Source organism: Dromaius novaehollandiae, chromosome 1 (genome assembly GCF_036370855.1).
Source record: "Dromaius novaehollandiae isolate bDroNov1 chromosome 1, bDroNov1.hap1, whole genome shotgun sequence".
In the NCBI taxonomy this organism is placed as follows: domain Eukaryota; kingdom Metazoa; phylum Chordata; class Aves; order Casuariiformes; family Dromaiidae; genus Dromaius; species Dromaius novaehollandiae.
Genome location: NC_088098.1, coordinates 216,282,090 through 216,308,734, shown reverse-complemented (window position 1 = coordinate 216,308,734; position 26,645 = coordinate 216,282,090). Strand labels below are relative to the sequence as shown.

Genomic DNA, 26,645 nt, shown 5'->3' with positions numbered 1-26,645 from the left:
ATAGGAAACGGCTTGTCAACCAAAGCGATTTCCTTGGTTAAAAAGTAATTGCTTTGGTCAGAAAACATACCTTTTGGATACAGAAATTCAAACTAATACTACTTGTCTGGGGAAAATTCGTCCCATTATTACTCATTCGGACACTAAAAAGGGCGCAAAATCTCTCCCTTGCTTTTTACCTATCTCCTGCAGAAAAATGTAATGAAAGGAGAAGAAAGCAAGACAAAGAGAAAACAGAAGACCCTTAATTCTAACATTTTCCATGATTTTCCAAACAGAAGTGAAAACCATTCATCCCTTTTTGCATTTTTGCCAAACATGCTTCTAATTGTTCCACGTACACTAGGAAACACCAATGTCTGCCCATTAAATCACCTGCTCTCTCTGCTCCCAGAACCCCTGGGCAACGTTGGCCGTGTGGTTTATTCATCTCCCTCCACCCTTCTGCGGGAGAAGAGCCCTACCTAACCGTGCCAGGAGTTTAGGGGAAAAAACCCACTTCCAAGCTCTCAGACACTAGGGTCACCGTGGCCACCCGTGTACCTGCTACAGGTAAAACCCTGTAACGATGTTACCAGATCCTCTTACATGACACTGTATAACTGAACAAGAAAGGGCTCCATCCAGCAGCAACAGCTTTCCAAGGAGCTGAAAACTCTCCAAGCTGGGTCCTGACTCCTAAAAATCAGATCAGCTACCTAAACCGAGTTTTCCGCAGCAGGCTGGGCAGCAGGGAGCCCCAAACGGCCCCATCACTCTCCGCCCTCTACAAATGCTGCTCTCTGCACGGCTGGTGATCAAAATTGGGTCTAAATCAAGGATAATCTCCCTGTGAGCCGGATTACCAGATTTGGGACCGTCAGTCATGGGCTTGTCTTACGCCAGCCCCTTCGGCTCACTTGTTTCTCTGCGGTTGCCTTGCAGGAGGGGACGTGAGGAGGAACGAGCAGAGCTGCTTTCCACTCACCTACCCTCTGATTACGATTTGGTTGATGCCGTTGCAGGCTACGGGCTCATTAGCTCAAATAAACACCTTGAGCAGGTGTCCCTGCGCCAGCTTCGCACTGGCACGTTGGGCTGCTCGGGGATGCTCTGCTCCTCCCTCAGTCCCTCAGGGGCTGCAGGCCATGAGAGGAGAGGAGGTGAAGGTGGGTGCAGCTTGCCCCCCTAAATCTGCTTGGGTGGCACGTGCCTGGGGGAGGAAGACCGAGGCAAGGAGGGCTACCTTGATGCTGGACCTGTGTTGACTGGTCGCAGCGGGGACTTTCCAGCGCCTTGTTGCCAGCAGTTAGCCCTGCACGCAACCAGGAGGAGAACGATTCCCCGGAGTTCTGCTCTAACCCCAACCCCGACATGCTCTATCATTTCAGCTAGGTCACTTAGCATCTCTGCCTCAGTTTCCCCACTGCAGAAGAGGAGTAATAATCACTGGGCACGGGCTGCCAAGCAGGCTCCATCATGCATGACTTGATCGTCCTCAGACCTACTCGCTTCCAAGGGGTTCAAAGCACACTCAGCCCTGGGAGCCACAGGGCTCTTAGCACCCGAAAGCCATGAGCAGTAAGCACGCCCTCCCACCCTTTCCCTGGTCTTGTCCACTTATTCTATAGGCTCTTTGGGGTGCGGACAGTCTTACAAACGCACAGTCCTGGCACAGCTGGCCTGACCTCACTGAAGGCTTTTGGGGCCAAAATGATCACGCGAATGGATCCGTCCCCAGCTGGGAGAAGCCTCCATCCTCCGTGGCCATCGCTGCCAGGCACCGTCTCTGCTTCGCAGGTCCTGGGAGACCTGGGAGGAGGTAACAGGCACACGGGCTCTGCGATACTCGCTTGTCTCAGTATAAAGGGGATTTAAAGGGGAATTCCTCACTCTCGCGCAGGCTGCCCCGATGACCTTGGGCTAGTTGCTGAGTCTATCCCATGCTCTGTTTCCACACCTGTAAATAACACTCCCTGGCTTCGCGGGGACAGAGCGAGTTTAAAAACCATTACCAGCGTGTTCTTCGGTTTCGCTGGGGAATCACTTCCCTGGCCCTAGGGCATCACATTACGCTGATCCGCAGCGGTGGTGAAGGGCTGTAAGGAAATCTCCCCCCGTCGTCTGCAGCCAGCATTCGCCAGGAGCCTTCACCGGTGCAGAAGCGCAGCAAAGGGCAGGGAGGACAAGCCCCACGTTAGCCACCCTTGCTGTGCTCTGGCAAATGGTAACGAGGAGATAATTCTGGCTGTGGGGTGTGGGAATAGGAAACGGGACCTCCCTCCTTCCTCACTGTCCTCCCTAACCTCCCATCACCCATGGAGTGTCTTTCAGGCTAGGCTGGGATGTGAGCACCCTTTGCAGGAAGAGCGGAGGTTTTGAACCCCCATAAGCTCCTCAGGGTCAGGAGAGGACTCCAACCTCCAGATGATCACATAAAAGGTTGGTAGTACCAACACCCGCTGTTATTTCTGTATCACCACAACTTTGAGCTGCCTTAAGGCCTTCAGCTTGTGCTCAGAGCGTGTCCACTGCGATGGGTTCTTGCAGAAGGTGCAACCAGAGCGACTCTTGGCTTGGGAAATCCAAGCAAAGGGCACGTGTGCACTACACAGGGACACTATGGGGGCAGTTTGGGTCCCGCCAGCACTGCAGCTCTGGGGGTGCAAGTCATGAGGTTCATGTGCCTGGATTTAGGCACCCTAAATCTCTCTCCAGGGTCTTAGGTCCTGCTGTAAACCTGGTTTTTAAGTTTTCCTCACCTAGCCCCATGAAAGCGAAGTTCACCATTGGCAGAGTCTCCAACCTGATCTCTTTACGTACTTTGAACACTGGACCAGGGTCTCCAGGGAGGCTGTGGAGTCTCCATCCTTGGAGACAGTCAAAAGCCAGCTGGACACTGTCCTGGGCAACCTGCCCTGGCTGACCCTGCTTGAGCGAGGGTTAGATGCATGCAGGAGGTGCCTTCCAATATCAACAACTCTTTAAGTCTGCAATTTTATGCAGATTTAATCCTAAATCAGCATTTTGTGCCCACAAATAGATACTTTGAGCAGATGCCCTCAAGTGGACAGAGCCACCACAGCTCAGCTGTTCAGGTATCTGGGGAAGCTGCATTCCTCTTTCATCTCACAGGACAAGGTGGGGATTAAATACACCCAGCGGGGACTCCTGTGAGAGGAAAGATTTTCAGTGATAATAGGCATGCGGAGAATTTGGCTCTTAAAACAACCCAAACAATAAGTAACATTTTAAAGATACTTAATTTGAACAGAGAATGAGAACAATTAGCCAGAACATCACTTAGGCATTAATGAAGAGGTGCTCATGTTTCAGGGCTCAGCATTAGAGCAAACACTCCTTGTACAATATGCTGCACAGAAGGAAAACATGGAAGCGAGAGGGCAGATGAGGACCCGGGGGAAGGAGAAACCCTCATACACTAAGGCTGAAAGTGAGGAGCAAGACAGGGAAGACTGAGGCCTTGGAGTTCCTCTTGCTTTTAATACCTGCAGTAAGGAGGCTAAAATTCACAGGCCAGATGCTGCCTGGCTCTGGACCGGAGCTCTCTGCTGACACTGACACATGTGGGAAGGTCCCAGGACTCCCATGAGAAAGGTGAGAAAATTCAGACAGTAAATGACCTTTCCAAGCATGGGGTTTCATTGCACCTGGAGGATGCTCAGCAGAGCATGTCCGGGTGCCTTAGGGAGGCTGGAGGACCTCTCCAAAAGCTTCTTTCCTAACAGAAAGAGGAGGCCCCCCAAGATGTCCCAGGACAGTGGACGTGGTTGATGGGCTGCATCATATCGTCGGAGGGAGAAGCCACAGAGAAGCCACAGCTTAAAGCTGCAGTCAGGTATTCATCTTCGGGCTGATCTCCCAGCAGAGATCACAGGTCTACAACATCAGACTCACTCCCAGACTTCCTCCTGGACCAACCAGGTTATATCGCTGGTCGCAAATAAATTAGAGACAGAGCCTCTGGGGCACCAGCTAGACGTGTTTGGGGTGAGCTGGCAGCTCCGATCAACCTCGCCACGTCCCCGCACAGCCAACACAGCCCAGCCTGCCCCGCTGCAGCGGCTGCAGTATGCATCGGCTGGCGGCTGCCCTCCCTCCGTGGCAGGCAGCCACGGACCCATCCTTTCGGGTTGGACCACATCAGACCCACTACGTTATGCCCACAACAGCAACACAACAGTCCTCCAGGTCCAGGCCACCGTTCTGCTTTAGTCCTGCCATCACGGATAAAAACACGGACCTTGCGAGACGACTGGAGAAGAACCTCACGGTCAAAGATCACGGCTTTCCAAAGCAGATTAAAGGATCGTGTGACACTTTTGGAAAACTCAGCCCTTTCGGGAGCCCCCACCTCACCCTACGTCCCCTGCCCTTGCAGGACAGACACCCTGAAAATCACAGGCTGTTTTGTCACATCTTAGCCGAGAGCTGCTGGCGGTACCTGGATGCACAAGGGAGTCCACAGCATCACACATGTCCACCCCAAAAGCCGAATCAGCCCCAAACTCAAGCAAAAATCAAAGACATGATAGGGGTGGGTTCCCCCCCCACACCATTATGGAGACTCAAAGCAACCCCCCCCAAACCTTCTCATTGCTTAAACCATCTCCCACCAAACCTGGAGACGGGGGAAAGGAGACGGTTATCAGCTCGGCTTTGACTCGCGGTCAACAGTGGGCCAGAGGAGTAAAATTACAGCTGCATTTTAAAACCACACAAATTTACTACCTGCTTGACAGCGGGGTGTCACCTCCGAAACCCCCCCGGGAAGCAAACTGACCGCCCTTGTCACGGCACAACACGTTATACTTTTGTCACATGAAGCGCAACCGGGTTTGCTCTCCAGCATCCCCACCCCGGCCCCGCAGCGGTGGGCTCTGCCGGCGAAAGCTCTGGAAAACCCGACCGCGGCAAGCCCTGGCTTCAGCCGCCCCATCCCTGGATTTCTGCGCGGGTGCCTGGAGGGATGCAATGAGCATCCCACAGTGAAGGCTTTTGTGACCCTTTCCGGGATGAAATCAGGGCGCCTCTTTGCAGCCCCATGCCAGGGGAGGGAGGGAGGGAGACGGGGGAGTGTGACGGGGGCGGGGGTGGTTGGGGACAGCAGGGCCCCCGCCATCATGTTAAACATGGCAGCATCCGGCACCTGCCCCACCCAAGCGGCGCTGGACCCACGCCATGCGCATCCCGCACATCCCATGCATCCCGTGTATCCTGTGCATCCTGCGCATCCCGCGCTTCCTGTGCATCCACACATCCCGCGCATCCCGTATATCCTGCGAATCCCATGCGCCCTGTGCATCCCGTGCATCCGCACATCCCATGGACCCACGCATCCTGCGCATCCCGGGCATCCCATCGATCCTGTGCATCCCGCGCATCTTGCGCATCCCGCGCATCCCGAGCATCCCCTGCATCCCGCTTTGTCTCTCGCCCCGGGATGCGCTTGGGAAGGCGACGCGGAGATGCCGGGCCGGGCGGAGGGGAGGACAGCTCGGCCCGGGTCTGCCCCAACGAGACGCGCCCCGGCGAGCAGCGCCCGCGGCCCGGCCTCACCTGTAGGACGAGCTGACGCCGGCCGCCGCCTCCTGCTTGATCTGCCGGTTGAGGGCATCGGCGGCCGCGCGGCCCCGGCCGCCGTCGGGGCCCGTCGGCGCGGGCTGCTCCGCGGGCGGCGGCGCCTTCGCGCGGCCTTCGCCGCCCTTGGGCGGCTCCTGCCCGGCCTCGCCGTCGCCCTGGCTGCGCTCGGCGCCCGGCTGCGCCTTCCTGCGCCGCTCCGCGAAGCCGCCGTCGAGGCCCGGCGCCGGCGAAGGGCCCGGCTTGGGGATCCAGGGGTGGTCGCCGCGCTTGGGGATGGGCCAGGCGCGGAAATCCTTCTGGTACTGCGTCTCCTTCTCGAAGGGGGTGTCCGAGGGCTGGTACTCGCTCTTGGGCTTGCAGCTCGGCTCGGGCCGCTGCACCTTCCACGGCTTGTAGTCGTGCCGCATCACCGAGTCGGCGGGCGGCGAGGCGTGCGGCGGCGGCGGCGGCCCGGGCCGCGCCGGGCTGGGGCCCCGCTCCCGCTCCCGCTCCCGGTCGCGCTCCCGGTCGCGCTCCGCGGGCGCCGCCTCGCCGCCCGGCTGCGTCTCCACGGGCCGCGGCGGCGGCTGCTGCTCGGTGGCCTCCGAGTACTTGGCGAAGACGAGCGGCACCGCGATGTCGGCCTTGTCCAGCTGGTTCCAGAAGCGGGCGATGCAGCAGGCGCGGGTGATGCACGGCCACGCCATGGCGGCGGCACCCGCGCGGCTCCGCCGCCGCCGCTGCCGCCGCTGCCGCCGGGGAACCGCGGACGGGGAGGGCGGGGGGGGGGGGGGGGGAGCGGCAGCGCCCGCCCCCGCGGTGCCGCCCGGCTCCACCGCCCCGAGGGGGCGGGGCCAGGCGAGGGGGCGTGGCCTGCGCGGGGGCGCGCACGTGGGGACGCGCGTGTGCAAGCAGCCGCCTGCAGGTACGCACCGAGACGGGGGTGCACACGCACCCGCATGCGCATGCGCACTCCCGCGTGCACACCCGTGCACACCCGTGCACACCCGTGCACACACAGCGGCAGGCACATGCACGCACGCACGTGCATGCTCATGCAACACTCATGTGAACGCACGTGTGCACACTTGTGCAAACCCCTGCGTGCAAATGGACGCGCTGAAACGAATGTGCGCACGCGCATCTACACGTGCACACACACCTGCACACACATGCACGCATTTGCATGCACTTGTGCACGGACATGCGTGCACACGCATGCACGCATGTGCACACAAATCTGCAGGCACATTCACACGTGTGCACACACCTGTGCACACACCTGCACGTCAGTGCACCCACACCTGCACGCATGCACACACGTGGGTACAGACATGTGCAGGCACATGCAAACAGGGGCATAAACATGTACACACAGAAAGTACACGCCTGCACACAGGTACGTGCACACAGCTCTGCACCCACACCTGCACACAGATGCCGACATGCACAGGCACATACATGGGCACACACGTGTGCACACACATATCTGCATACGCAGGCACAAACGCACATGCACACACACACACGAGCACATGCACCTCTGTGCACCTGCACACACACGTACACACATGTGCACATGCACCTGCACACAAACGTACAGACTTGCATGCACATACATACACACGTGCACACACATACACACGCACACCTACATGCACATGCACGCATACATATGCCCACACAGGTACACACACAGCTGCAGGCACATGCACACACATGTGCACACAGGGCTCCCAGCACATGCACACTCATGTGTGTACACACATGCACACAAACATGCATGTACATGCCCACACATGTGCGCACACCTGCACGCATATGCAAAACACGTGCATAAATGTGTGCACTCAGACCTGCACACGTATGCAGATATGCGTGTGCATACAAACATATGCACGGGCGCGCACACACACGTGTACACAGACAGGTACATACACAGCTGCACGCTTATGCACAAATGCACATGTACGCATGTGTATACACACACTGCACACATATGCACAAGCCCCTGGGTGCACACGCACACAGATGTCTGTGCACAGATGTGCACACAGACCTGCACGCACATGCACACACACGTGCACATACAGCTGCATGCACATGCGTGCCCGCACATGTGTGCACACAGGCATGCACTTGCGGACCTGCACACATGTGCATATGCACATGTCTGCACACACATGTGCGTACACTTGCACGTACAGACCTGCCTGCACATGCACGCACACACGTCCACGCACATGTGCACACATACCTGCCCACACAGACACATGCGCACACATGTGCAGACAGCGGCGCACACATGCACACACAGGCATGCACACACATGTGCACACACATGCATGCATGCACACATATGTCCACATATGCACACACACATGAACACACACCTGCATGCACACACATGAGCATGCATGCACACGTCGTTGCACTCATGCACACATGCACACAAATGTAGACATACATTCAAACACCTATGCAGAAACATGCAGATGCACACACGTGAACACACGTGCATGCACGTGCACACAGATCTGCAAACATATGTACACACATGCACACATATGCACATAGAAACATGCATGCACATACATGTGCACACAGAAATGCACACACATACACACACGCAGGCACATGTACACATTCACACACAAATGTACACACATGCACGCACACATTTGTGCACAAACGTACCTACTGACAAGCACGCACACATGAACACACAGGCACACACACAGGCACACATGATCATGCACATGCATGCACAAATGCACACACACACGGCTTCTCACATGTACACAAATGCACAGAGACAGACATGCATGCACACACACCACACACACATGCACACCCATGTGCACACAGACATGCAATCATATATGCTCACATATGCATGCACATTCATGCACACACGCACCTGCACACTCATACATGTGCACACAAACGCACAGGCACACACAAATACAAACACGTTCACACACATGGAACACAAATGCACACAAATATCCATACATATGTTCACACACACACGCACATACAGGCACACACACATGCACAGCCATGTGCACATACTTGCACGCACATATATGCAAGCAGGCACACATATATGTACACAAGCACACACGTGCACATGCTTGCAAGCACATATATTCACAGAAACACATACATGCACACACCTGCATGTACATATGTACACATCCGCACACACATGTACACACAGTTGCATGCACATTTATGCACACGTATGTGCTCACACGCATAAACACACCTGCACACACATTGGCACACACATGCACACACATATAATTGCATGCCCATACATGCACCCATGCACTTTGGCACACGTGCACACAGTATATGCACAATTACATGCACATGCGCACACACGCTTGCATGCACATGTATGCACACACACGCACAAATGTACACACCTGCACACATATCTGTGCACATGTATGCACACAGGGGTACACGCATGCACACACAGGCACACGGACATGCACGCACGTATGTGCACACAGACCTAGCCACAGATACGCACCCCAAATGCGCACACAAAAGGCAGGAAATAGTGAATTAATCCATGTCACTCCCATGCTGTGTCCCCTTGGGAGCTAACGGAGAAACCCTGCTGTATACAGCATTTTGGGGGTGGTTGGGCATTTTATTTATTTTGCTTTTATTTTGGCTAATTTTTTTTTCATGTTTGGTTGCAGGGGCTCCAACTCCCCCTAGAAAACAAAAACCCCAAACCCCACCGAAACCGTGTTTGCAGCAGGGTTAGCTGGCTCCTAACTCTTATCCTAGAAGTGAGCTCACAAAATCTTAACAAAATCTTATCTCTTTGTGGTCTTTTTGTACTACCGAACCCAATAACATCCGTTTTCAGCCTCGTTGCATCCACGTTCTGCTCTAAGCACACTAATAACCCCACAAACGTTTAAGTGAGCGGGTCTTTAATAGCATCCCCGTACCGTGAGCATTTCCACTGGGAAAATAACTCCCATAAAAACATGGCAAAGCAGGTTTGTCAGGAATTTTTACAGCTAAATAGTGAATTATGATGAGAAAAAGGATTTTCTGCCAGGAAGTCAGAGACTGAGATTGCTGCGGATGCGGAGGAAAGCGGGATTGCTTGTGATGGGGCTGCTTCATCCACGCAACGTCCCTGCGTCGCCTCCCAGCCCCGAGTTGTCTCCAGGCTTTGCTCAGCGCATCCACGTAATTCCTGCACGGGTATATGTTTTTAGCCCATTTTACAGGGGGCATGTGAGCACAGCCGGCTGAATTAAACGCCCGCGTCCGACCGCCCGTCTCCAGCCCCCCCTTGCAGCACCCAGCGTGACACCAAATGGCTTTTTGCATCTGCTGTTAGAAAAATGAAGGGGAAGAAGCAAGCACAGCTCGAGAGGCACCACCCTGTGACCATACGAGAAGAAAAGGCCACCCAAAGCCTGCAACCTTTTTTTTTTTTTCTTTTCCAAACACTCTCTATAATTCCATTTCACTGAAGTCTGCTGCAGTGATTTATCAGGGCGTAAAACCCTCCGTGGCTCAAAACCTTTCTTTTAGAAGATGACATAGGGGCAAAACAGCACTGTGAGCTTTTGCAGCATCGGGAGAGCATCCGTTCGCTGCTCTGCAGGTACCAGGCAGCCCTGGATGGAGTTACAAGCTGCATAATGAAAAAATTGCTTAATGTCTCCTGCAGTGAAATATATATACACACACACACACACACACACACATATATATATATAAACCTTGGAGCATGGCTGCCCATTCACTTTCAGGAATCAACTATGGAAATAACTTCATCGCTTACGTCAAGTAAAGTCCATTAGCTCCAATCAGCCAAATTGATTTGCTGGCTACCAGCCTCTCTCGGAGAGGACAGGAGTTTAAATAAATAAAAATGCCTCTGTGTTTAAATTACGGCCACCGTGGCAGAAAGCAGGAGCAGCTTTCCGCTCCTCCAGCCTGTTATGGGAAAAGGCCATCATGGAGCAGGCCCCGCGTGGGGGGGGGGGGGGGGGGCGAAGCGGTGACCTTGGGGACATCCAAGGGCTCAGGTGTCCCTCTGCATTTAGCCAGGGCTCGGGCCGGCTTGGGGCTCAATCCTGCGCTCCTGGGAGTGAGCAGGAAGTTTGTTGCGATGCTGGAAGTGCTGCAGGGGGGATGCAAAACAGGGAACCAACATTTTGGAAAGAAGGTGAGGTTAGACCCATCTCTCCAGTGATTTAGATGGATTCAACTAAGGAGAACCAGGAGTTAATCACAGAAGCCATTCGAAGTGGCCGCATATTTTCAAGGCTGACGAAATATTGGGTGGGGAAGAGGAAAGCCGAAAGCGGTTGTAAGGGTGAGGCGGGGGCACCGCCTGGACTCCCGGCAGGGACGGATACACAAACACAAGGCATACGACGGTCGATACGGAGCATTTGTCGCCTCTGCGTCTGAACGGGGGTTCCCCCGCGTTTTCCCGATGGAGTCAATAATGGAGCGGGGGATCCCTGGCACCGCTGAGCGTCGGTCCAGGCTGAGGAACACCGGCGGGGCACTAGATGAAGTTTTTATGGACCACACACATGCGCAGTAAGCATGCTGAGCTGGCTGGTATTCTCTATCCAAAGCCCAGGTGCAGGGCCACCCTGGCACAGGCTCAGCTCCGTGACTAGGGGTCAACATGCCCTGATGATGCTCCTTTTCCCACGGAAGGGTCTGGCGAGCTTCCATCGTCTGTCTCCTCGACATTCTTCCGCACTTTCCCATAGAGGGGGCTTGCCCGAGAAAAACCTGAGGAAGAAGCGAGGCGGGAAGGAGAATCCCTGTTGTGCGGATTACAGAATACCGGAGAGGTCTAAGCACTTCCTCCCGGGAAGTACTGGGAGTCCTCGTCTGTTCCTTCTGAAACCGGCTTCTCTGAGAGAGCTGGGAGGGAGAGCAGTGAGGAGCCAGTGCATCCCGTAGGTTTCACAGAGCAGCCTGGTGATGGAGCGTTCACCTGTGGGGTGGGAGACCCCAACAGCCTGGCCTGGTGAGGCTGGCAAGGGGCTGAGCAGGAAACTGAACAGGCAGGATTTCGCCCATGCGCTTTACTGCTCTTAGGTTCTCTTTGCTAAGCACCTTCTCAAAGTAATCCCAAGAGGTTTTCACCTCCAGAGCTGGAGACTCCAGGATCCCAGGGCAGCCAGCCACTTCCCTGCAAGATGTGTGTGCCACAGCCCACAGCTCTGGGCAAGGGGAGGCTGGAGGAAGGGCTTTGGTGTTCAGCCCCAGCACAAACAAGGTGGAGGGGGGGTCTCCCTTCACATGCTTCCTTGTGTCCAGCGCCGGGGCTGTCCCGAGCAGCAAGGACAGTGTTCTCTGAAGGGACTGGTAGAGAGCAAATGCGGGGCGCAGCCCTGCACCACCTCACGGCTGCAGAGACGACAGTCTGCCTGCCGGGCTGCTGCGCTGGGCACGGGCTGGGGACCTCTTCTCCGTCGCTGGGAGAGGCGCCCAGCCTGGGGCTCTGCGCGAGGGCTCTCACTGCAGGCACAGGAGGCTCTGCTGGCTTCTCGCAACGTTTCTTCTGCCAAAACAAGTCTACTGCGTGCAAAAAGCAAAGCCCTCCGTGACTGACACTGGCTCTCCCAGCTCCGACAGAAGCGTGCTACTCTCCCTGGCCCGCTCGGACGCTTGGACCAGGAATTCGATCCTGGCCGTTCAAGTGATTCCTTTCAGGAAGAGAGACGGCACCGTTCTCAGCTCCCCCAGCCTTCCTCTTCCAAGTGCTTGGATGAACACGTTGTGCTCCAGGTGTGGGCTCTCTGTGAGCTGCAGAGGACAACAGAGCAAAGCAGGGCGTCATTATTCCCATCCCTCCAAGTCCTCTCCTCGGACACGACATTCTGGTAGCCTCGGGCTCTGCAGAGCTTGTCAGTGGAGAGCGGGAGGGCTACAAGAAAGGATCCTCAAGGCAACGAGGAGCACCAGGTGGGGGGATGACTTACTCTCGCCATCCCGCTCACTGAGACATCCAGGGAGTGAAGGACTTGCAAGCACAGAGCTTGAAGTGTGCTTTCCTCCCGCACTTCCCTCTCAGAGAGGTTCCTTGTCTCCTGCAAGACAGAAGTTTGCAAACGCTGCCATCAGTTCCTGCTTCTTCACCAGGAGGCTCGAGGCTTCAGGAGGAGACTTGGCTTTTGCTTTGGGAGCACGGGTCAGCTGAGAAAGGCCAAGAGTGGGAAGCCTTGGAGGGTGTTGTGGGGGGGATGGGGAGGGGCAGGGGCTTGGAGGCAGGTCCCAGGCTGCAGGAAGAACGACACAGAATGGCACCCGAGAGCCACTGCCCGTTTGGGAGCGCAACCCACGCACGTAAAGTGTGCATTAAGCCCAGGAGGTGCTCCAAGGCGCGAGCTCTCTTTCAATGACACCAAAGGAAATGCAAGGAACTGTGTTCTTCAGAGGGGTCACGCTGCTTTCCTGCCCTGGGAATACAGCATGACTGGCCCCAGGGTGGAGGAGGAGGAGGAGGAGAAAGTGGGAGGTCACCAGGGGCGCAAGAGCTGCCGTTCGGGGGCCTCCACATCCTCGGGGAAGTCCAGTGGAGAGGTCAACATGCACAGGGCACAGGACACAGTCCAAAATGCCAAGTTGCCCCCTTACCAGTCTGCTGGTGGCCCGGCTGAACTCCCGGAAAGTATAGGCCACCATACCCCACGCCGAACCGTTCTCCACACCAGAGCCGAACAGTTCCTTGATGAAACAGAGGACCGCGGCCTTCACCTGCCAGGGAGGCGATTGCAAAGGAGGCTAACGATTAGTCCTTCTCTGCGGAAGCTCAAGGAAAGCTGCCTGCCCCTGGCATATGCAGGGAGGCCCTACTTTGGGTCTTTGGCGAGATGGCAAGGAGACAGTCCCCAAGGCCCCTCCTGGCAGGAGCTCTGCTGCTAACAGGACCAAGCCGGGAACCTCGGCTAGGTCCAAACTAGCAGCCTCCTCTTATTTCCTTGCCAGGCTCCACACAGAGGGAAAGGCTTTTTCTGCCACCATCCCTCCCCAACCACCTCACCTTCCTCCGGGGGTCTCCAAACACAGACTCCACCGCCTTCACAACCAGGTGCATTTTCTCTCTTATTCTCAGGGCTGGAAGAAATACAGGTACATTGCCCCAGAGTCCCCTCCCAAAAGCAACGGGGTCAAAGTGGCCCTATCCCACACAACTAGACAGAAAGCACGGGCAAAAGTCTGGCTTCAGCAGAAGCAGCGGAAGCCGCGAGCAGCTCCACTTCTACCGCTCTTTGGCAGGGACTGCCTCACACAGAGAGCTCGAGAAATGGGGTCTGCCCTGGAACTCGCTGTTGTTTGCGCTTGGAGCGTTCCTGAGCCTCCAACATCATCCCTGGGGCAGCGTGGTTTATAACTACCCAGACAGATTCTTCAGCTGCTTCAGTGCAGTTCAGCAGAACACAGCTCACCTGGGTAACATAAGCTTTGTGAGCACGCACGCACCTCTGTGCATCACCACTGCAGTGACCTTTCTCAGGTGAAACACGGAAAGGAGCCTGGGCCACATTCAGCGTGCATGCGGTCAAACCCACAGCACTCCTCACCCTTTCTTCCGGGTGTTACTTACGGACACAGCGAACCCAAGATCCGAGCACATACAGCGACGTTGTTCTACAAGCCTCGCTCTCCATCCCCAGCTGTGAGAAGAGAAACTGCATGGTGTCCTCAGGGAAACTTTGGGCTGGAGGGAAGAAATCATGTTCCGGGTTAGCGATCAACCTCTTCCCCCATTGCAGAGGTTTGCAGGAGAGAGACAGAGAAACCACAGCCCAGCTCGGCCTTCTTCTCCTTACCCAGCAGCAGCATGCAGTAGTGCAGCTCTGTTTTATGGTCAAGGCTGTGCTGCTTGGTCTCATCCGAGAGCTGTGGGAAGGAGGTACGTTTTAGCAAGAGTCTTCAGAGGCACTGCAAAGAAGCTCTCCTCTCCGGTCCTGTCTCCCTGGGAACTGCCAGGGAGACAAAGATGCCGTTCCAAAAGGACATTGCTTGCTGCTCCCAGAGCCGCCTTCCGCTCTCCATCACCCTTCTCTCTCTCTACAGCTCGACGGAGAGCCCAGGGAGAGGTGTTTCTGCTCAGACAGACCAATTCTGGACCCGGGAGTCAGAGGCGAACACCTTCCCGAGTGTCTTGCCTACTCGCCTCCAACCCTCCAGAGGAGCCTGAGCCCACAGCACAGGACCCACCGACAGCACTAAGGCTCTGGCCCGGAGGCAACAGGCAGCCTTGCAGTTGCAGGCAGGGGGTCGGCAGCAGCAAAAGGCACTTGGGATGCAAGGGCTGGCTAGGATTCCAAGGCTGAGCTGGAGATCTCTGGGCTCCAGATTCCTCCGGCTCCCTGCCTGAGAGGGAAACTCCTTGGTGAACTCAGCTGCCCCTGCAGTCCCTCCCAAGGAGGCAGACTGCGGCCCGGGAAGGTCTGTGGGCACTTTGGTGGAGTGGGGCTCCTCCACAGCTGCACGCACCTGGCTGCAAGGGGTGAGAAAAGCCCAGGACGGGGAAGCTCTGCACCGCCACCCCATAGGTCTTGCTTGCCAGCCCGAGGCAGACGCGCTCAAGCCAAGGGGAAGTGCGAGGCGTTCAGCCGCCCTTACCTGGCTGTGCACAGCAGCGCAGATGGCAGACGCTGCTCCTTTGGGAAGGAAGAGCTGGGCTCTTGCCACAGCTTCCAAGAAGTGATTGAGGCTCTACAAGAGGAAGTGGAAACAAGAGGGTGGCTTGGGACCTGGAGCAGCTCCTGAACGCAGGACTGCATGCCGCCACAGTTGGCTAGTGTCTTTTCGGAAGCAACAGGAAGCATCAGACCTCCCCCTCCATCTCTGTGCACCTCTCTAGGCTTCTTGCCTAGCAGATGCCCAGCTGCACTAGGAACTCGCGCAGCTCCCTCCTCTCCGCGCACCCTCCCCCTGCCCTACAGAGCCACAGAGTGTCTTGGGGGATGTCTCACCTCGGTCACGTGAGAACCGTCTTGGACCTCTTCGTATTGGCCCAGGAGCCAGGACAGCTGGCTGCCCACATGCTCCCGATACTCTTCTTTGTGCAGGAGGAGGCCCATCATAGCTGCCACAGCCCTGACGATGGCCTGCTTGAGCTGTACACAGGGAAGGCAGAAGGCATCGGTTTGCTCCAAGTGAAGCTCTGCTCTGCTACGCCGCGTGCCCCAGACACAGTCTTCCCTCTTCACGACGACTGTGACTGCCCCTCTTCCTCTGCAGGGACTGTCTTCCTCGAGCAGAGAGGGACTGTATTTCCCTGCTTTTGTGCCCACAACCCTCCTGGCTCAGAGGCCACTGGCATCCGGCTGGTTCCCAGCAGGGATTCTCCCGGCCCCGCCTGGCCTCACTAGCTCCTTGCGGGGTTGCAAAGCTGGAATCCAGGCACACTGTCTCTGAGCCCACAGCATTTCCATGCTCTTTAGGCACAGCAGGCTTCCAGCTCTCGACTCCTTCTTGGGCAACCTGCTTCCTCCCAGAGCACGTCTCCTGACACTCCACCATTACCCAGGAAGGCAGAGGAGCTCCAGCATTGCAGCTGCTGCTAAAGGGCCGCAAAGGCAGCCGTTCTTACCTCCTGCTCTGCACAGGGCAGCCAGGTTTCGGTCACAAAGCGGTACAACGGGAATGTTCTGTCACAAAGCTGGGCTTCCTCTATGCGACGGAAGGAGCATCTTGCCCAGTCTTGGAAGTAAAGCGTTACCGCTTTGGACCATGTTTCCAGAACTGCAGAAAAGAAGGCCAGAAAGGTCACTCTGTCAAGCGTGCAGCCGGGGGAATCTCCTGTATTATCACGCCGGCCTGACGCAAACTGCAGTGCCCGGCTCGTGGGTGCTCAGCTCTGGAGCAGTTTGGGATTCTGGGGCCGGTGTGGAATGTTTTCCAATGTCTTCCTTGAAATGCTAAGCTGTTTCTCTCCTCCCTCTTCTCCTCCTTGTCCCCGCTAGCCCTTCTCCTCCTCCAAGGGTTGTTGCAGGAGGCTGAGTAGCAACATTCCCACAACTCCCTTCCTTTCCCGGCCACAGCAGTGTCCCGAGCTTCAGACGCTGCTTTGACATTGCGCAGCCTGTTTGGAGCTAAAAAGGGCCTGAGCTCCCTAGAGGTTCAGAACCTGCGGTGAGAGCCTGGGAGAGAAGAGCCTCGGCTGTGGACCTGTGCTCACTCGCTTGCCCTTCCCTCTGCATGCCGATGGAGCCCCGGAACTCAGCTGTGACACTCACCCCCACAGACAGCTCGCTTCATCCTGCTGTCATCTGCGAGAGGCAGCAGCACGTGCAGGACAGCCCAGGTGATTTGCACGAAAGGGATGCAGCTCAGAGCTACCGAGAAGGGATGGGGCAGAGGGAGAGAAAAGAAGGTGCCGTCAGGGAGATTCTTGGGAGACTTTGGAGTCAAGCACTTTGCACCTCTGATGGGCCAGGCCTATGGGATGCCGGGCCACTTGGGACTCCCTGAGCAGGGCAAGGGGGATTCAAGAGCTGCCACAGAAAGTCCCTGGGCAGCTGGCGCCTGTGGGAGAGTGCCCTGCCAGGGCGCAAGCGTGCTAGCTGACCTTCCGCCAGAGGCCTGGGAGCTGGGAAGCACTTCAGGGTGGGCCTGGAAGCCCAGCGGAGCAGACCTCCGCTGGGTTGGGTCTCCCTGCTGCCCCCTCCTTAGGGCACTCCGCTCCGGAGCTGAAGTCACAGCTCCCAGCTGCTGCCAGGCAGCAAAAGACACAGCAGCCACCACCTTGGAGGCCTCCGCTTCCACAGCAGAATGCCTCCTCCCACTGCTCCAACAAGCCAGCATCAAAGCATGAAGCACAAGTTGCGGTACCGTGGCTTGTGGCAAGTTTGCCGAGGGTGATGAAGAGAAACTCCCCAGGCATTGTATTCAAAGGCTTCAGGTGATGCTGGAGCTCATCCATGACAATCAGGAAGTGGGACTGGGCCAGGCACAGCAGGATGTCACTCGCTGCTCTTTGCAATTCCTCCGTTGCACCCTGCAAAAAAGCCATGATGGAGAACAAGCAAGACGGGAAGGGCTGAGGCAGCCAGACATGTGGCCATAGCAGGAGCTGGGAACCGTCCCTAGTTCTTCAGGCAAAGGGGCAATCTTGGGAGCCCTCTAGCTTGCCAAAGAGCTGGGCTCCAGGCACGCTTCTCTGACTAGCTTCCAAGAGAAGCAGCTTACCTGCAGCCCTCTCATGTCCCTTGAAGCCACTAGTATCAATTGCCTTAGAAGATGCCTCTCCAAATTGTCACCATCTTCCTGCAGGACTCTCTCCAGTGTCCGGTAAGTTTCTACTCCATTACCCTGGGGACCGGTCAGAAAAGGGAACACCTGAGCTCCTTTCTCCTTGATGTCCGCAAAGTCTCAGAGCTCTGAGCACTTGGTGCACCCAGCCTACAAAATGGCATCCCGCAGACAGCTCCACTCCTAGGATCTAGTCCTAGAAAGCAGGTGAGTGAGCAGCTGCACTGGAAGGTGTTTCACCCAGCGGAGGAGCCACCTATTGCTATGGTAGGATCTACTCGAGTTCAGAACTCAGCTGGGGTTTCTGCGATGCGGTGCTTGCCCGAGAGCACATTTTCCGTTCGCCAAGAGCACGGTGCCACGGCACCTGACGGGAGCCAGGCACGTTGGGAATCACAGCACTAGGATCCAGGCGGAGTCCATGGACACTGCCAGCGCCTTACCTCGTGCTCCTGCAGTCGGCTTAGCAGAGAGGCCACGGAGGCAGCCAAGGGGATGGTGGCTGCAGGGAGGGACTCTGTCCTCCTGCCTCCATCCTCCGGCTCCTCCGGTCTCTCCCGGGAAGATGCTTTAGACAAGCAACCTGGAAGGAAACAATCCGAGGATGACCTGCCCTGCGGTGCTAGCATCAGTTGGAGGGTCAAAGGGCTCCTCAGCCTTCAGAGAAATTCCTGCCCTCCCTACTGACACCAAGCAACCAGCTGGCTCAGAGCTGGTGGCTCTCTTGTGGCTGCATTGGAGCCCCCAGAATCAGGCAGGCAGGCCCGATGGCTGCTGAGACAGCACTCAAGCTGTCTGCCACGGACTCTGGAGCCATGCAGCAGAGAAATGGCTCTGCACTGCTTGCTTCCTTTCCTATTTTGCTGTGGGATTTTGTGGATGAGTTCCTCGGCTGAGAAGTTGACAGCAGGAGGACCCAGATCCAGATCAATTAGGAATTAGTCAAATAGGAAGCCAGCAGAGGACAACCCTGCGTGTGAGGAGTCCTGCAGACTTGACCTACAGAACTGAGGAGTGGCCCTTACCCCGGAAGAACAGGAATCTCTTCATCTTGGAAGTAATTCCTAGCAGGCAGCAACGCTCTCTCCAACAGCCTCCTCGCAGCTGGAGGAGCAAGGCACTGCAGACCCCACCTGCACAGACCGCAGGCCAGGGGAGCCAAGGCTACTGTGACACCCAGGGCTCCCGTGCACACCTCACAAAGGTGTCCTGACCATGAGGGCTTGTGCCTCCTGCGGCCCCTCCCTCTGATGGAGAGCACCATCTATGGAAACAGCCCTGAGGGGCTCCATCCATCCCCAAGAAAGCCAAATGTCCCCGGGTCTCCAGTCACTCCTATTTGGGCCTCACTGCTAGAATGCTGGGGACTCTTGACTTGGTCTGAAGGTCTCCTCACCCCTCCTCTTCTGCTCAATTAGCATGTTGCAGCCACCAGAGACGGAGTGCTCTCAAGTGGCTGGCCTGCCTCTTGTCTGTCTTTGCTTCCTGTCCTGATCTCCGGAGAACCACCTACCATCACGTTGCCCCTGTGCGTGCTTGGCTGGGTCATTCTCTCTGTCTCCTCCAACACGTTTGCACTCTTTGTCCAACCAGAAGAGAACCAGACAGACACTGGAGATAGAGACTGGCTAGTTAGTTGCACTGCTGCCACAAGTCCTCGAGTGTGGTCAGCACAAAGACCTTCTTGGCACTCCATGGACTGATGGGATTAGGTGAGAAGTTTCTCATTTATACTGACTTCACACTAGTGTTCCATTTCCAGGGCCGGCTAAGGATACCTTTTTTTTTTCTTTTTTTAAGCTGAACAGGGAGTGCTACATCATTATGCTGGAATGGCATAACAGTCAGATGCTAGGCCACATCCTCCTCTTCTGCTTGTGTTCTGACTGGTCTTTTTGTGGCACCTTGGAGCCCCTCTGAAAGAGCAGAACCTGGCTGTGCTCTGGGCTGTGCAAATGACAAGCCAAGAGGTGGTCCCGAGTGCCCTGAGGCACTTCCAGTCTCCATGCGCGCAGAGAGCCCACACGTGGGTGAGCGCAACGTGGTCATCCAAGCACTTGGAAGAGGAAGGCTGGGGGAGCTGAGAACGGTGCCGTCTCTCTTCCTGAAAGGAATCACTTGAACGGCCAGGATCGAATTCCTGGTCCAAGCGTCCGAGCGGGCCAGGGAGAGTAGCACGCTTCTGTCGGAGCTGGGAGAGCCAGTGTCAGTCACGGAGGGCTTTGCTTTTTGCACGCAGTAGACTTGTTTTGGCGGAAGAAACGTTGCGAGAAGCCAGCAGAGCCTCCTGTGCCTGCGGTGAGAGCCCTCGCGCAGAGCCCCAGGCTGGGCGCCTCTCCCAGCGACGGAGAAGAGGTCCCCAGCCCGTGCCCAGCGCAGCAGCCCGGCAGGCAGACTGTCATCTCTGCAGCCGTGAGGTGGTGCAGGGCTGCGCCCCGCATTTGCTCTCTACCAGTCCCTTCAGAGAACACTGTCCTTGCTGCTCGGGACAGCCCCGGCGCTGGACACAAGGAAGCATGTGAAGGGAGACCCCCCCTCCACCTTGTTTGTGCTGGGGCTGAACACCAAAGCCCTTCCTCCAGCCTCCCCTTGCCCAGAGCTGTGGGCTGTGGCACACACATCTTGCAGGGAAGTGGCTGGCTGCCCTGGGATCCTGGAGTCTCCAGCTCTGGAGGTGAAAACCTCTTGGGATTACTTTGAGAAGGTGCTTAGCAAAGAGAACCTAAGAGCAGTAAAGCGCATGGGCGAAATCCTGCCTGTTCAGTTTCCTGCTCAGCCCCTTGCCAGCCTCACCAGGCCAGGCTGTTGGGGTCTCCCACCCCACAGGTGAACGCTCCGTCACCAGGCTGCTCTATGAAACCTACGGGATGCACTGGCTCCTCACTGCTCTCCCTCCCAGCTCTCTCAGAGAAGCCGGTTTCAGAAGGAACAGACGAGGACTCCCAGTACTTCCCGGGAGGAAGTACTCAGACCTCTCCGGTATTTTGTAATCCGCACAACAGGGATTCTCCTTCCCGCCTCGCTTCTTCCTCAGGTTTTTCTCGGGCAAGCCCCCTGTATGGGAAAGTGCGGAAGAATGTCGAGGAGACAGACGATGGAAGCTCGCCAGACCCTTCCGTGGGAAAAGGAGCATCATCAGGGCATGTTGACCCCTAGTCACGGAGCTGAGCCTGTGCCAGGGTGGCCCTGCACCTGGGCTTTGGATAGAGAATACCAGCCAGCTCAACATGCTTACTGCGCATGTGTGTGGTCCATAAAAACTTCATCTAGTGCCCCCGCCGGTGTTCCTCAGCCTGGACCGACGCTCAGCGGTGCCAGGGATCCCCCGCTCCATTATTGCCTCCATCGGGAAAACGCGGGGGAACCCCCGTTCAGACGCAGAGGTGATAAATGCTCCGTATCGACCGTCGTATGCCTTGTGTTTGTGTATCCGTCCCTTAGATAACGAGGTATCGTCTTTGCAGCAATGAGTAAAGGATCTGGAGAAGGAGACTGGAGGTTTACGTGATGCAAAGGCGGTAGCACAGGAGCTGATTATGACCCAAACTGAAAAGTCGGGAATTAACCCATAGAGTAGAGCGATTAGCTTTGCGGATGGCGCTGTGGGCGTTATAGGAAGGTGCCCACTACTGTTTCTCCGGTGCGGGCGATTCTAACTCGACCCTCTTGGGACCCAGAGGAGTGGGATGGCAATGTTTGGAGTGCTTCCTCTGACTTGGAGGTTGAATTTGCATTAGAAGGAGAACTGACTACTCCCCAGCTCTGACCTCTTGTGCAATTGAAGGAGGAGAGACAAATAGACAGGGCTACTGCAGAGCAGTCAAGGATTTATACGCCAGAAGAGTTATGTGAGTTTTTAACTACTTTCCAGCAGCAGCCCAGGGAGTTTTTGTTAGCCTGGTTAGTGAGAGCATGCGATGCAGGTGCTGGATCGCTTACTCTTGTAAGAGAGGAGCTGAATTCAATGAGCCCCTTATCAACTGATGCCCAACTACAATATTATCTTACCCAATTAACTTCTGCAGGGGATGGGGCAGGAAATGTTATTGTAGCTCCAACATTATATCAACGGTTGTGCGCTGCTGTGGTAGGTGCTTACCCGTCCACCGGTGAGTTAGCCGCTACAGTGGGGGCTTTGGTAAACAATATCAGGAATTTTGCACTTGTTGGTGAACCAGATACTAAGCAAGTGAGAGCAGTTTGGAATTCCAAGGTGAGAAGCTTGGCAGGGACTACTAAATTGAGTGGAAAGCTAACGAGGTGACAGATGTGGACTGATTTGCTGCAGGTAGGGGTATTACATGATGAGAAAAATGGTCTTTCTACTGCTGACTTATTTAAGCAGCAGTTACCTGCTAATCAGCAATATCAGAGCCAGCCTACCGCTCCAGCCACAGCGCGTAAGCTGCCAGCCAAAAGACAATGAGGGGGAGGCGGGTCCCCTGCAATACGAGCATCCGTTGTGGCTTGGTGTCCGGGGGACCGAAGCCCTTATGCACCCTGCGAATTCGCTGGTGCTCTGGAGGAGAAATTGCTGTGCTTGCTTCAGCAGATACCGGGGCAGAAGTTACCGTACTACATGGTGCGGTAGCTCCGGGGAGGCCACTATCCGTATATGTGGGTTGAAAGGATCGGCACCCAAGCGGTACAGGCAGTAGTTACGTTAACAATTGGCCAAAAAAAAAAAAAATTCATTACCTCTTGGGGATCGACTTATTACTGGGGAGAGATATTCAGACCCTACAGGAGCAGGGGTGGGCTGTAAACCCCGAGAAGGTGCAGGGGCCGGACATCAGTGTCCACACACGTGTCTACACACAGCTCTGTGCATAGGCACACACGCGTGTGCACACATATATGCACACAGGCCTCCCAGCACATGCACGCCAGTGTGCACGCATATGCACACAAACATGCATGCACATGCCCACACATGCACACACACCTACACACGCATGCAAAACACGTGCATAAATGTGTGCACTCAGACCTGCACACATATGCAGATGCGTGTGTGCATACAAACATGCACATACGCCTGCATGCACTTGCACATATGCACATGCACACACACACGTGTACACACACAGGTACATACACAGCTGCACAAACACGCGGAAAAGCATGTGTACACAGCTGCATGCATGTGTATATGCATAGCTTAAAACTGTCATAACGTTAAAACTGTCAGCAGCCTTCCCACTGCTCTCATTTCAGAGAATGCTTCCCTTTAGGGAGGGCAGTTGTTATTGCCATAAATATCCCAAGCTCCAGGAAGCCACAAGTTATTGTATATCAAGTTTTTTTGGGTGCTGATTTTAGGATGTATCCCTCTGGATGAGACCGAGACAGGAAAGGTAGGGTAGAGCAGATATATTCTGAGTCCTTGGATGGTTGTAGTGAGAGTAGAAGCAGGCTCATAATACAAATGAATGGTTCTGAGGAGGAAAACCAGCTCAGAAATATGTGACAGAGGAGACTTTGACCAAGAAGTGTGGGGAGGGATTGGAGTGGGAAACTGGTGACCGGCAAAGACAGAGCTGGTGCCAGGGCACCGCGTGGGTTTGGTGCGGTGGGAAGTTCCGCAGCAAGAGGGACCTCACAGAGGAGATAACATCACTCTGCTGACAGAGTGATGGGCCAGGAAGGAGTGTGACCTGGGGAAGCCACCGAACATTTATGAAAAGATACCTTCATTTTTCTCCTGAAGTGGAAATTAGGTTGGTGGGGAGCTCTAGGATTACATATGAAGGACTGAGTGGTTTTAGAGAAAAAGAGAGGGTTATTCACGATTAGGAGAGAGGAGCAGTGATGGGGAGGAAGCCCAGCTCTGCTTCCAGCTCTACCATTGGGGCACCTCATGCTACAGGGTCTACGTGTGATGGGGCTTCAACAAGGGTCTCAATGAGGGCCACCCAGGCCATGACCAGCTTCTGCTAGCAGGACAAATCAGAACAGCTAGCCAGTGTCCTCAGCACCCCTGCACGCTCCGGCATGGCCCCTTGCATGCATCCCGTCAGGTCCTCAGCATCGGGCTTGCTCAGCCACGACACTGAAGCGTAGCCAGTTCTCCATGTGCAACCTGCTCAGCTCCGAGCGTGAGGTTTCCTGGGAAGGCCTGGCGGTCCTGACAAAGCCTGCAGCTCCGTGACTCAGTGTTTTATGGGTTCCTCCTTGTACTCAGAGGTGAACATTGATCAACTGAGCTGCAAGGGCTGCTGATAAAAGGATTAGAGAGGACGACCTACTGAGGGATTAAGGGAACTTCGTGTTCCCAGACCGAACACAAGCCATAGGAGATTGGACAAATGGCTATAAATACGTGAGAAGTAAAAGGCCACGGAGAGTACAGGTGGAGGTCAATCAAGGAGCACATGTGTGTGAGTGCCTGAGCATGCTAGGAAATAGGGAGAAATAGGGAGCAACTTACAAAAATGGAGAAAATTGGGGTTTAAATGCCATGGTGGTGGAGAATTAAGACAATAAGGATAAACTGAGCAGCACCAGAATTTCCCAGGAGGTGCTACTCTGGGGTTTGCAGAGTTTACGAGTGAGCAGTGCTGGGTGATCCCAGCGGTCTGTGCCAAGCCTGCAGTGGTAATTCAGCGCTGATCTTCCTCTGATGCTCCCAGAGCTCTTACCCTAGCCTTCCCACAGCCAAAACCCAACTCAGCAAAGAGACCAAGAGGAAAAGGAAGATGTAAAATGAGCCAGAGCAACATGTGGCAGCAGGAGAAGCGAGGTGGTCCTTTTGGTAGGTAGCTCCTAGCATGGGGAGGTTCACCTGAGGGCCAGGGAAGATTTTCTACCACTGTCGTTGCTCTGGTCTCTCAGTACTCCACAAACAGCAAATCGTCACCCGTGTCCAGACAGGGAGCTGAGGCGTGAAGAGGTTGAATGATTTGCTGAAGGTCACACAGAAAGCCAGGAAATGGATATGTATCTTCTCATTTCCAAGCAGAGCATTCTTCCTATAGCGTATAATTGCTTCCCACAGAGCAGGACAGAGGGGCCTGCAATACTGGATGGATAGGTGCAGTGTAAGATTGTACTCATTTTTTTTATTTACAGGATTGTGTGCATTGACAAAGCATGCTCCTTTTTAGAAGATGGACACTGCGAAGCATATTGGTCCTCCACAGCCCCAGCAGGATGACTCTTCACCTCTCCATTTCCTACCCAGACTTGGCTCAAGCCACTTTAAAGCTAAACTCTTGCTTGCTCTTTTGACCTGGTGGGTTTTATACCAGCCCAACTCCGCCACAAGATTGTTTTGGGGTTATATGTTTTAACTGTTTTCCAGTCCTCAAAGATGATGTCATGGTTATTAAGAGTTATGAAGTGTGCTTCAACAGTAGGAAAAACACCCTTTCGTGAGGATGGGGTGGCCATGGCTAACCTGGGACCTATCTGCCAAGCAGCGCCAGAGGTGAAGGATGGGTCCTTTTTGGCTGGGGCCATGGAAGATAAACAACGATTTTGCTGCTGATGTTTTCCTTCCAAACATTTTCAGCTCCTCATACAGAGTAAGGTCCCAAAGCTCAAGCCTGCCGCTGGAGAGCACGTCCATAATTCATGACTTCTGAGGACTTGACGCCAGTATTTATTCCTTGCTTAATATCCTGAGCTCACCCTGAGACACAGCAAGGACTCACAGCACCATGCGTGTTACAGCCCTGGGTAAGATGCCTGGGCCATGCCACGACAGCGCAGGCGTTGACGGCCTTGGTAGATTCCCCATCAAGCTCACCAGCCACCAGGTTACTGTGTCTCAGTACCGCTGTGTTCCGGGTTATACGGTACCTTGGGATGCACTTCGGCATGGCAAAGGCTTTTCGGGAGGCTGGCAGAGGGGTCCAGCTGCTCCGCAGCCTTCATCACAAGCCTGATGGGTCCTCGCAGCCAGTGAGACCGTCCTCTTCCAGGGTCTTGCAGATGGCTAGACACACTCCCCACTGCAATATTTATCACCTTTTTTGCTCACTGTGGCAATCATTTTCTCTTCTAGGTTTTAAGCTGGACAACCCCAGAGAATTTGTTACAGCATCAGCTCTGGTGCTGTGGTGTGGGAATGGAGTCGGTTGCTTCCTTACTCATTTCCGAGGTGTGAGAGGAGGCAGATAAAAACGGGGGTCCCCGAATGCTTTCCAGGGCTGGGGAGAGCAGAGGGCAGCTGGAAGGGGCCTGTGGAGCCTGAACGGCTTCAGGAGGTCTGGCAGCACTCAATTTTACTTCTTGCCACAAGCGAAGAGCTGCTCAGAAGAGCCAGCAACATGTCTTGGCGTGAAACGGCTGCTCCAGAGTTTAGCCTGAAATTTATGGGAGTGAGACACTTTTCCCATGTGCTGGTGTTTCCCCAAGGCTCAGCTGTGACCCTGTCCACTGGCACAAAGCTGACAGAGCCTCTGGCATGGCCAGGTAAGGGCTTTCCTCCAGTGAGGACACATCTGCAAAATGAACCACCTCCTCCAACCACCATTTCTGCATCAGAGATGCCCCTGCAAGGTTTTTCCTCTCCTCGGTCCCACCGTGTGCCTCCCTGGCTATGCCAAGGCTTGCACAGCCCAGGAGGACCCAGGAGCCCAGGACACGCACCTCCGCACTGCATTTTGGAAATCACTAGCAGCTCGTCACCAGGAAACAGCGTGTCTCCAGGCAACAGAGCTGAAACAGTTAAGAGCCTTCTTTGCTTGCGCGGAGCACAACATTTGAGGCCAAACACAAAGGGTGGTGATGGGGAGAGATGTAGCAAGGATCTAAGCCAGTTTTACGCCAATTAAAGCAACTTTAGGAAATGAACC

The 26,645-nt window shown here is 55.2% G+C and overlaps 1 protein-coding gene across 1 annotated transcript in view; it reads right to left on the bottom strand.

Annotated features, from left to right (window-relative positions):
- MAP6 (microtubule associated protein 6) overlaps positions 1 to 6,356 on the bottom strand; it is a 49,426-nt gene extending 43,070 nt beyond the window's left edge. Inside the window, exon 1 of the mRNA XM_026097948.2 lies at positions 5,560 to 6,356. Within this exon, the coding sequence (XP_025953733.2) occupies positions 5,560 to 6,269 (710 nt within the window). The 5' untranslated portion in view covers positions 6,270 to 6,356. The remainder of the gene's footprint in view (positions 1 to 5,559) is intronic.
- Positions 6,357 to 26,645: the final 20,289 nt, after the last annotated feature.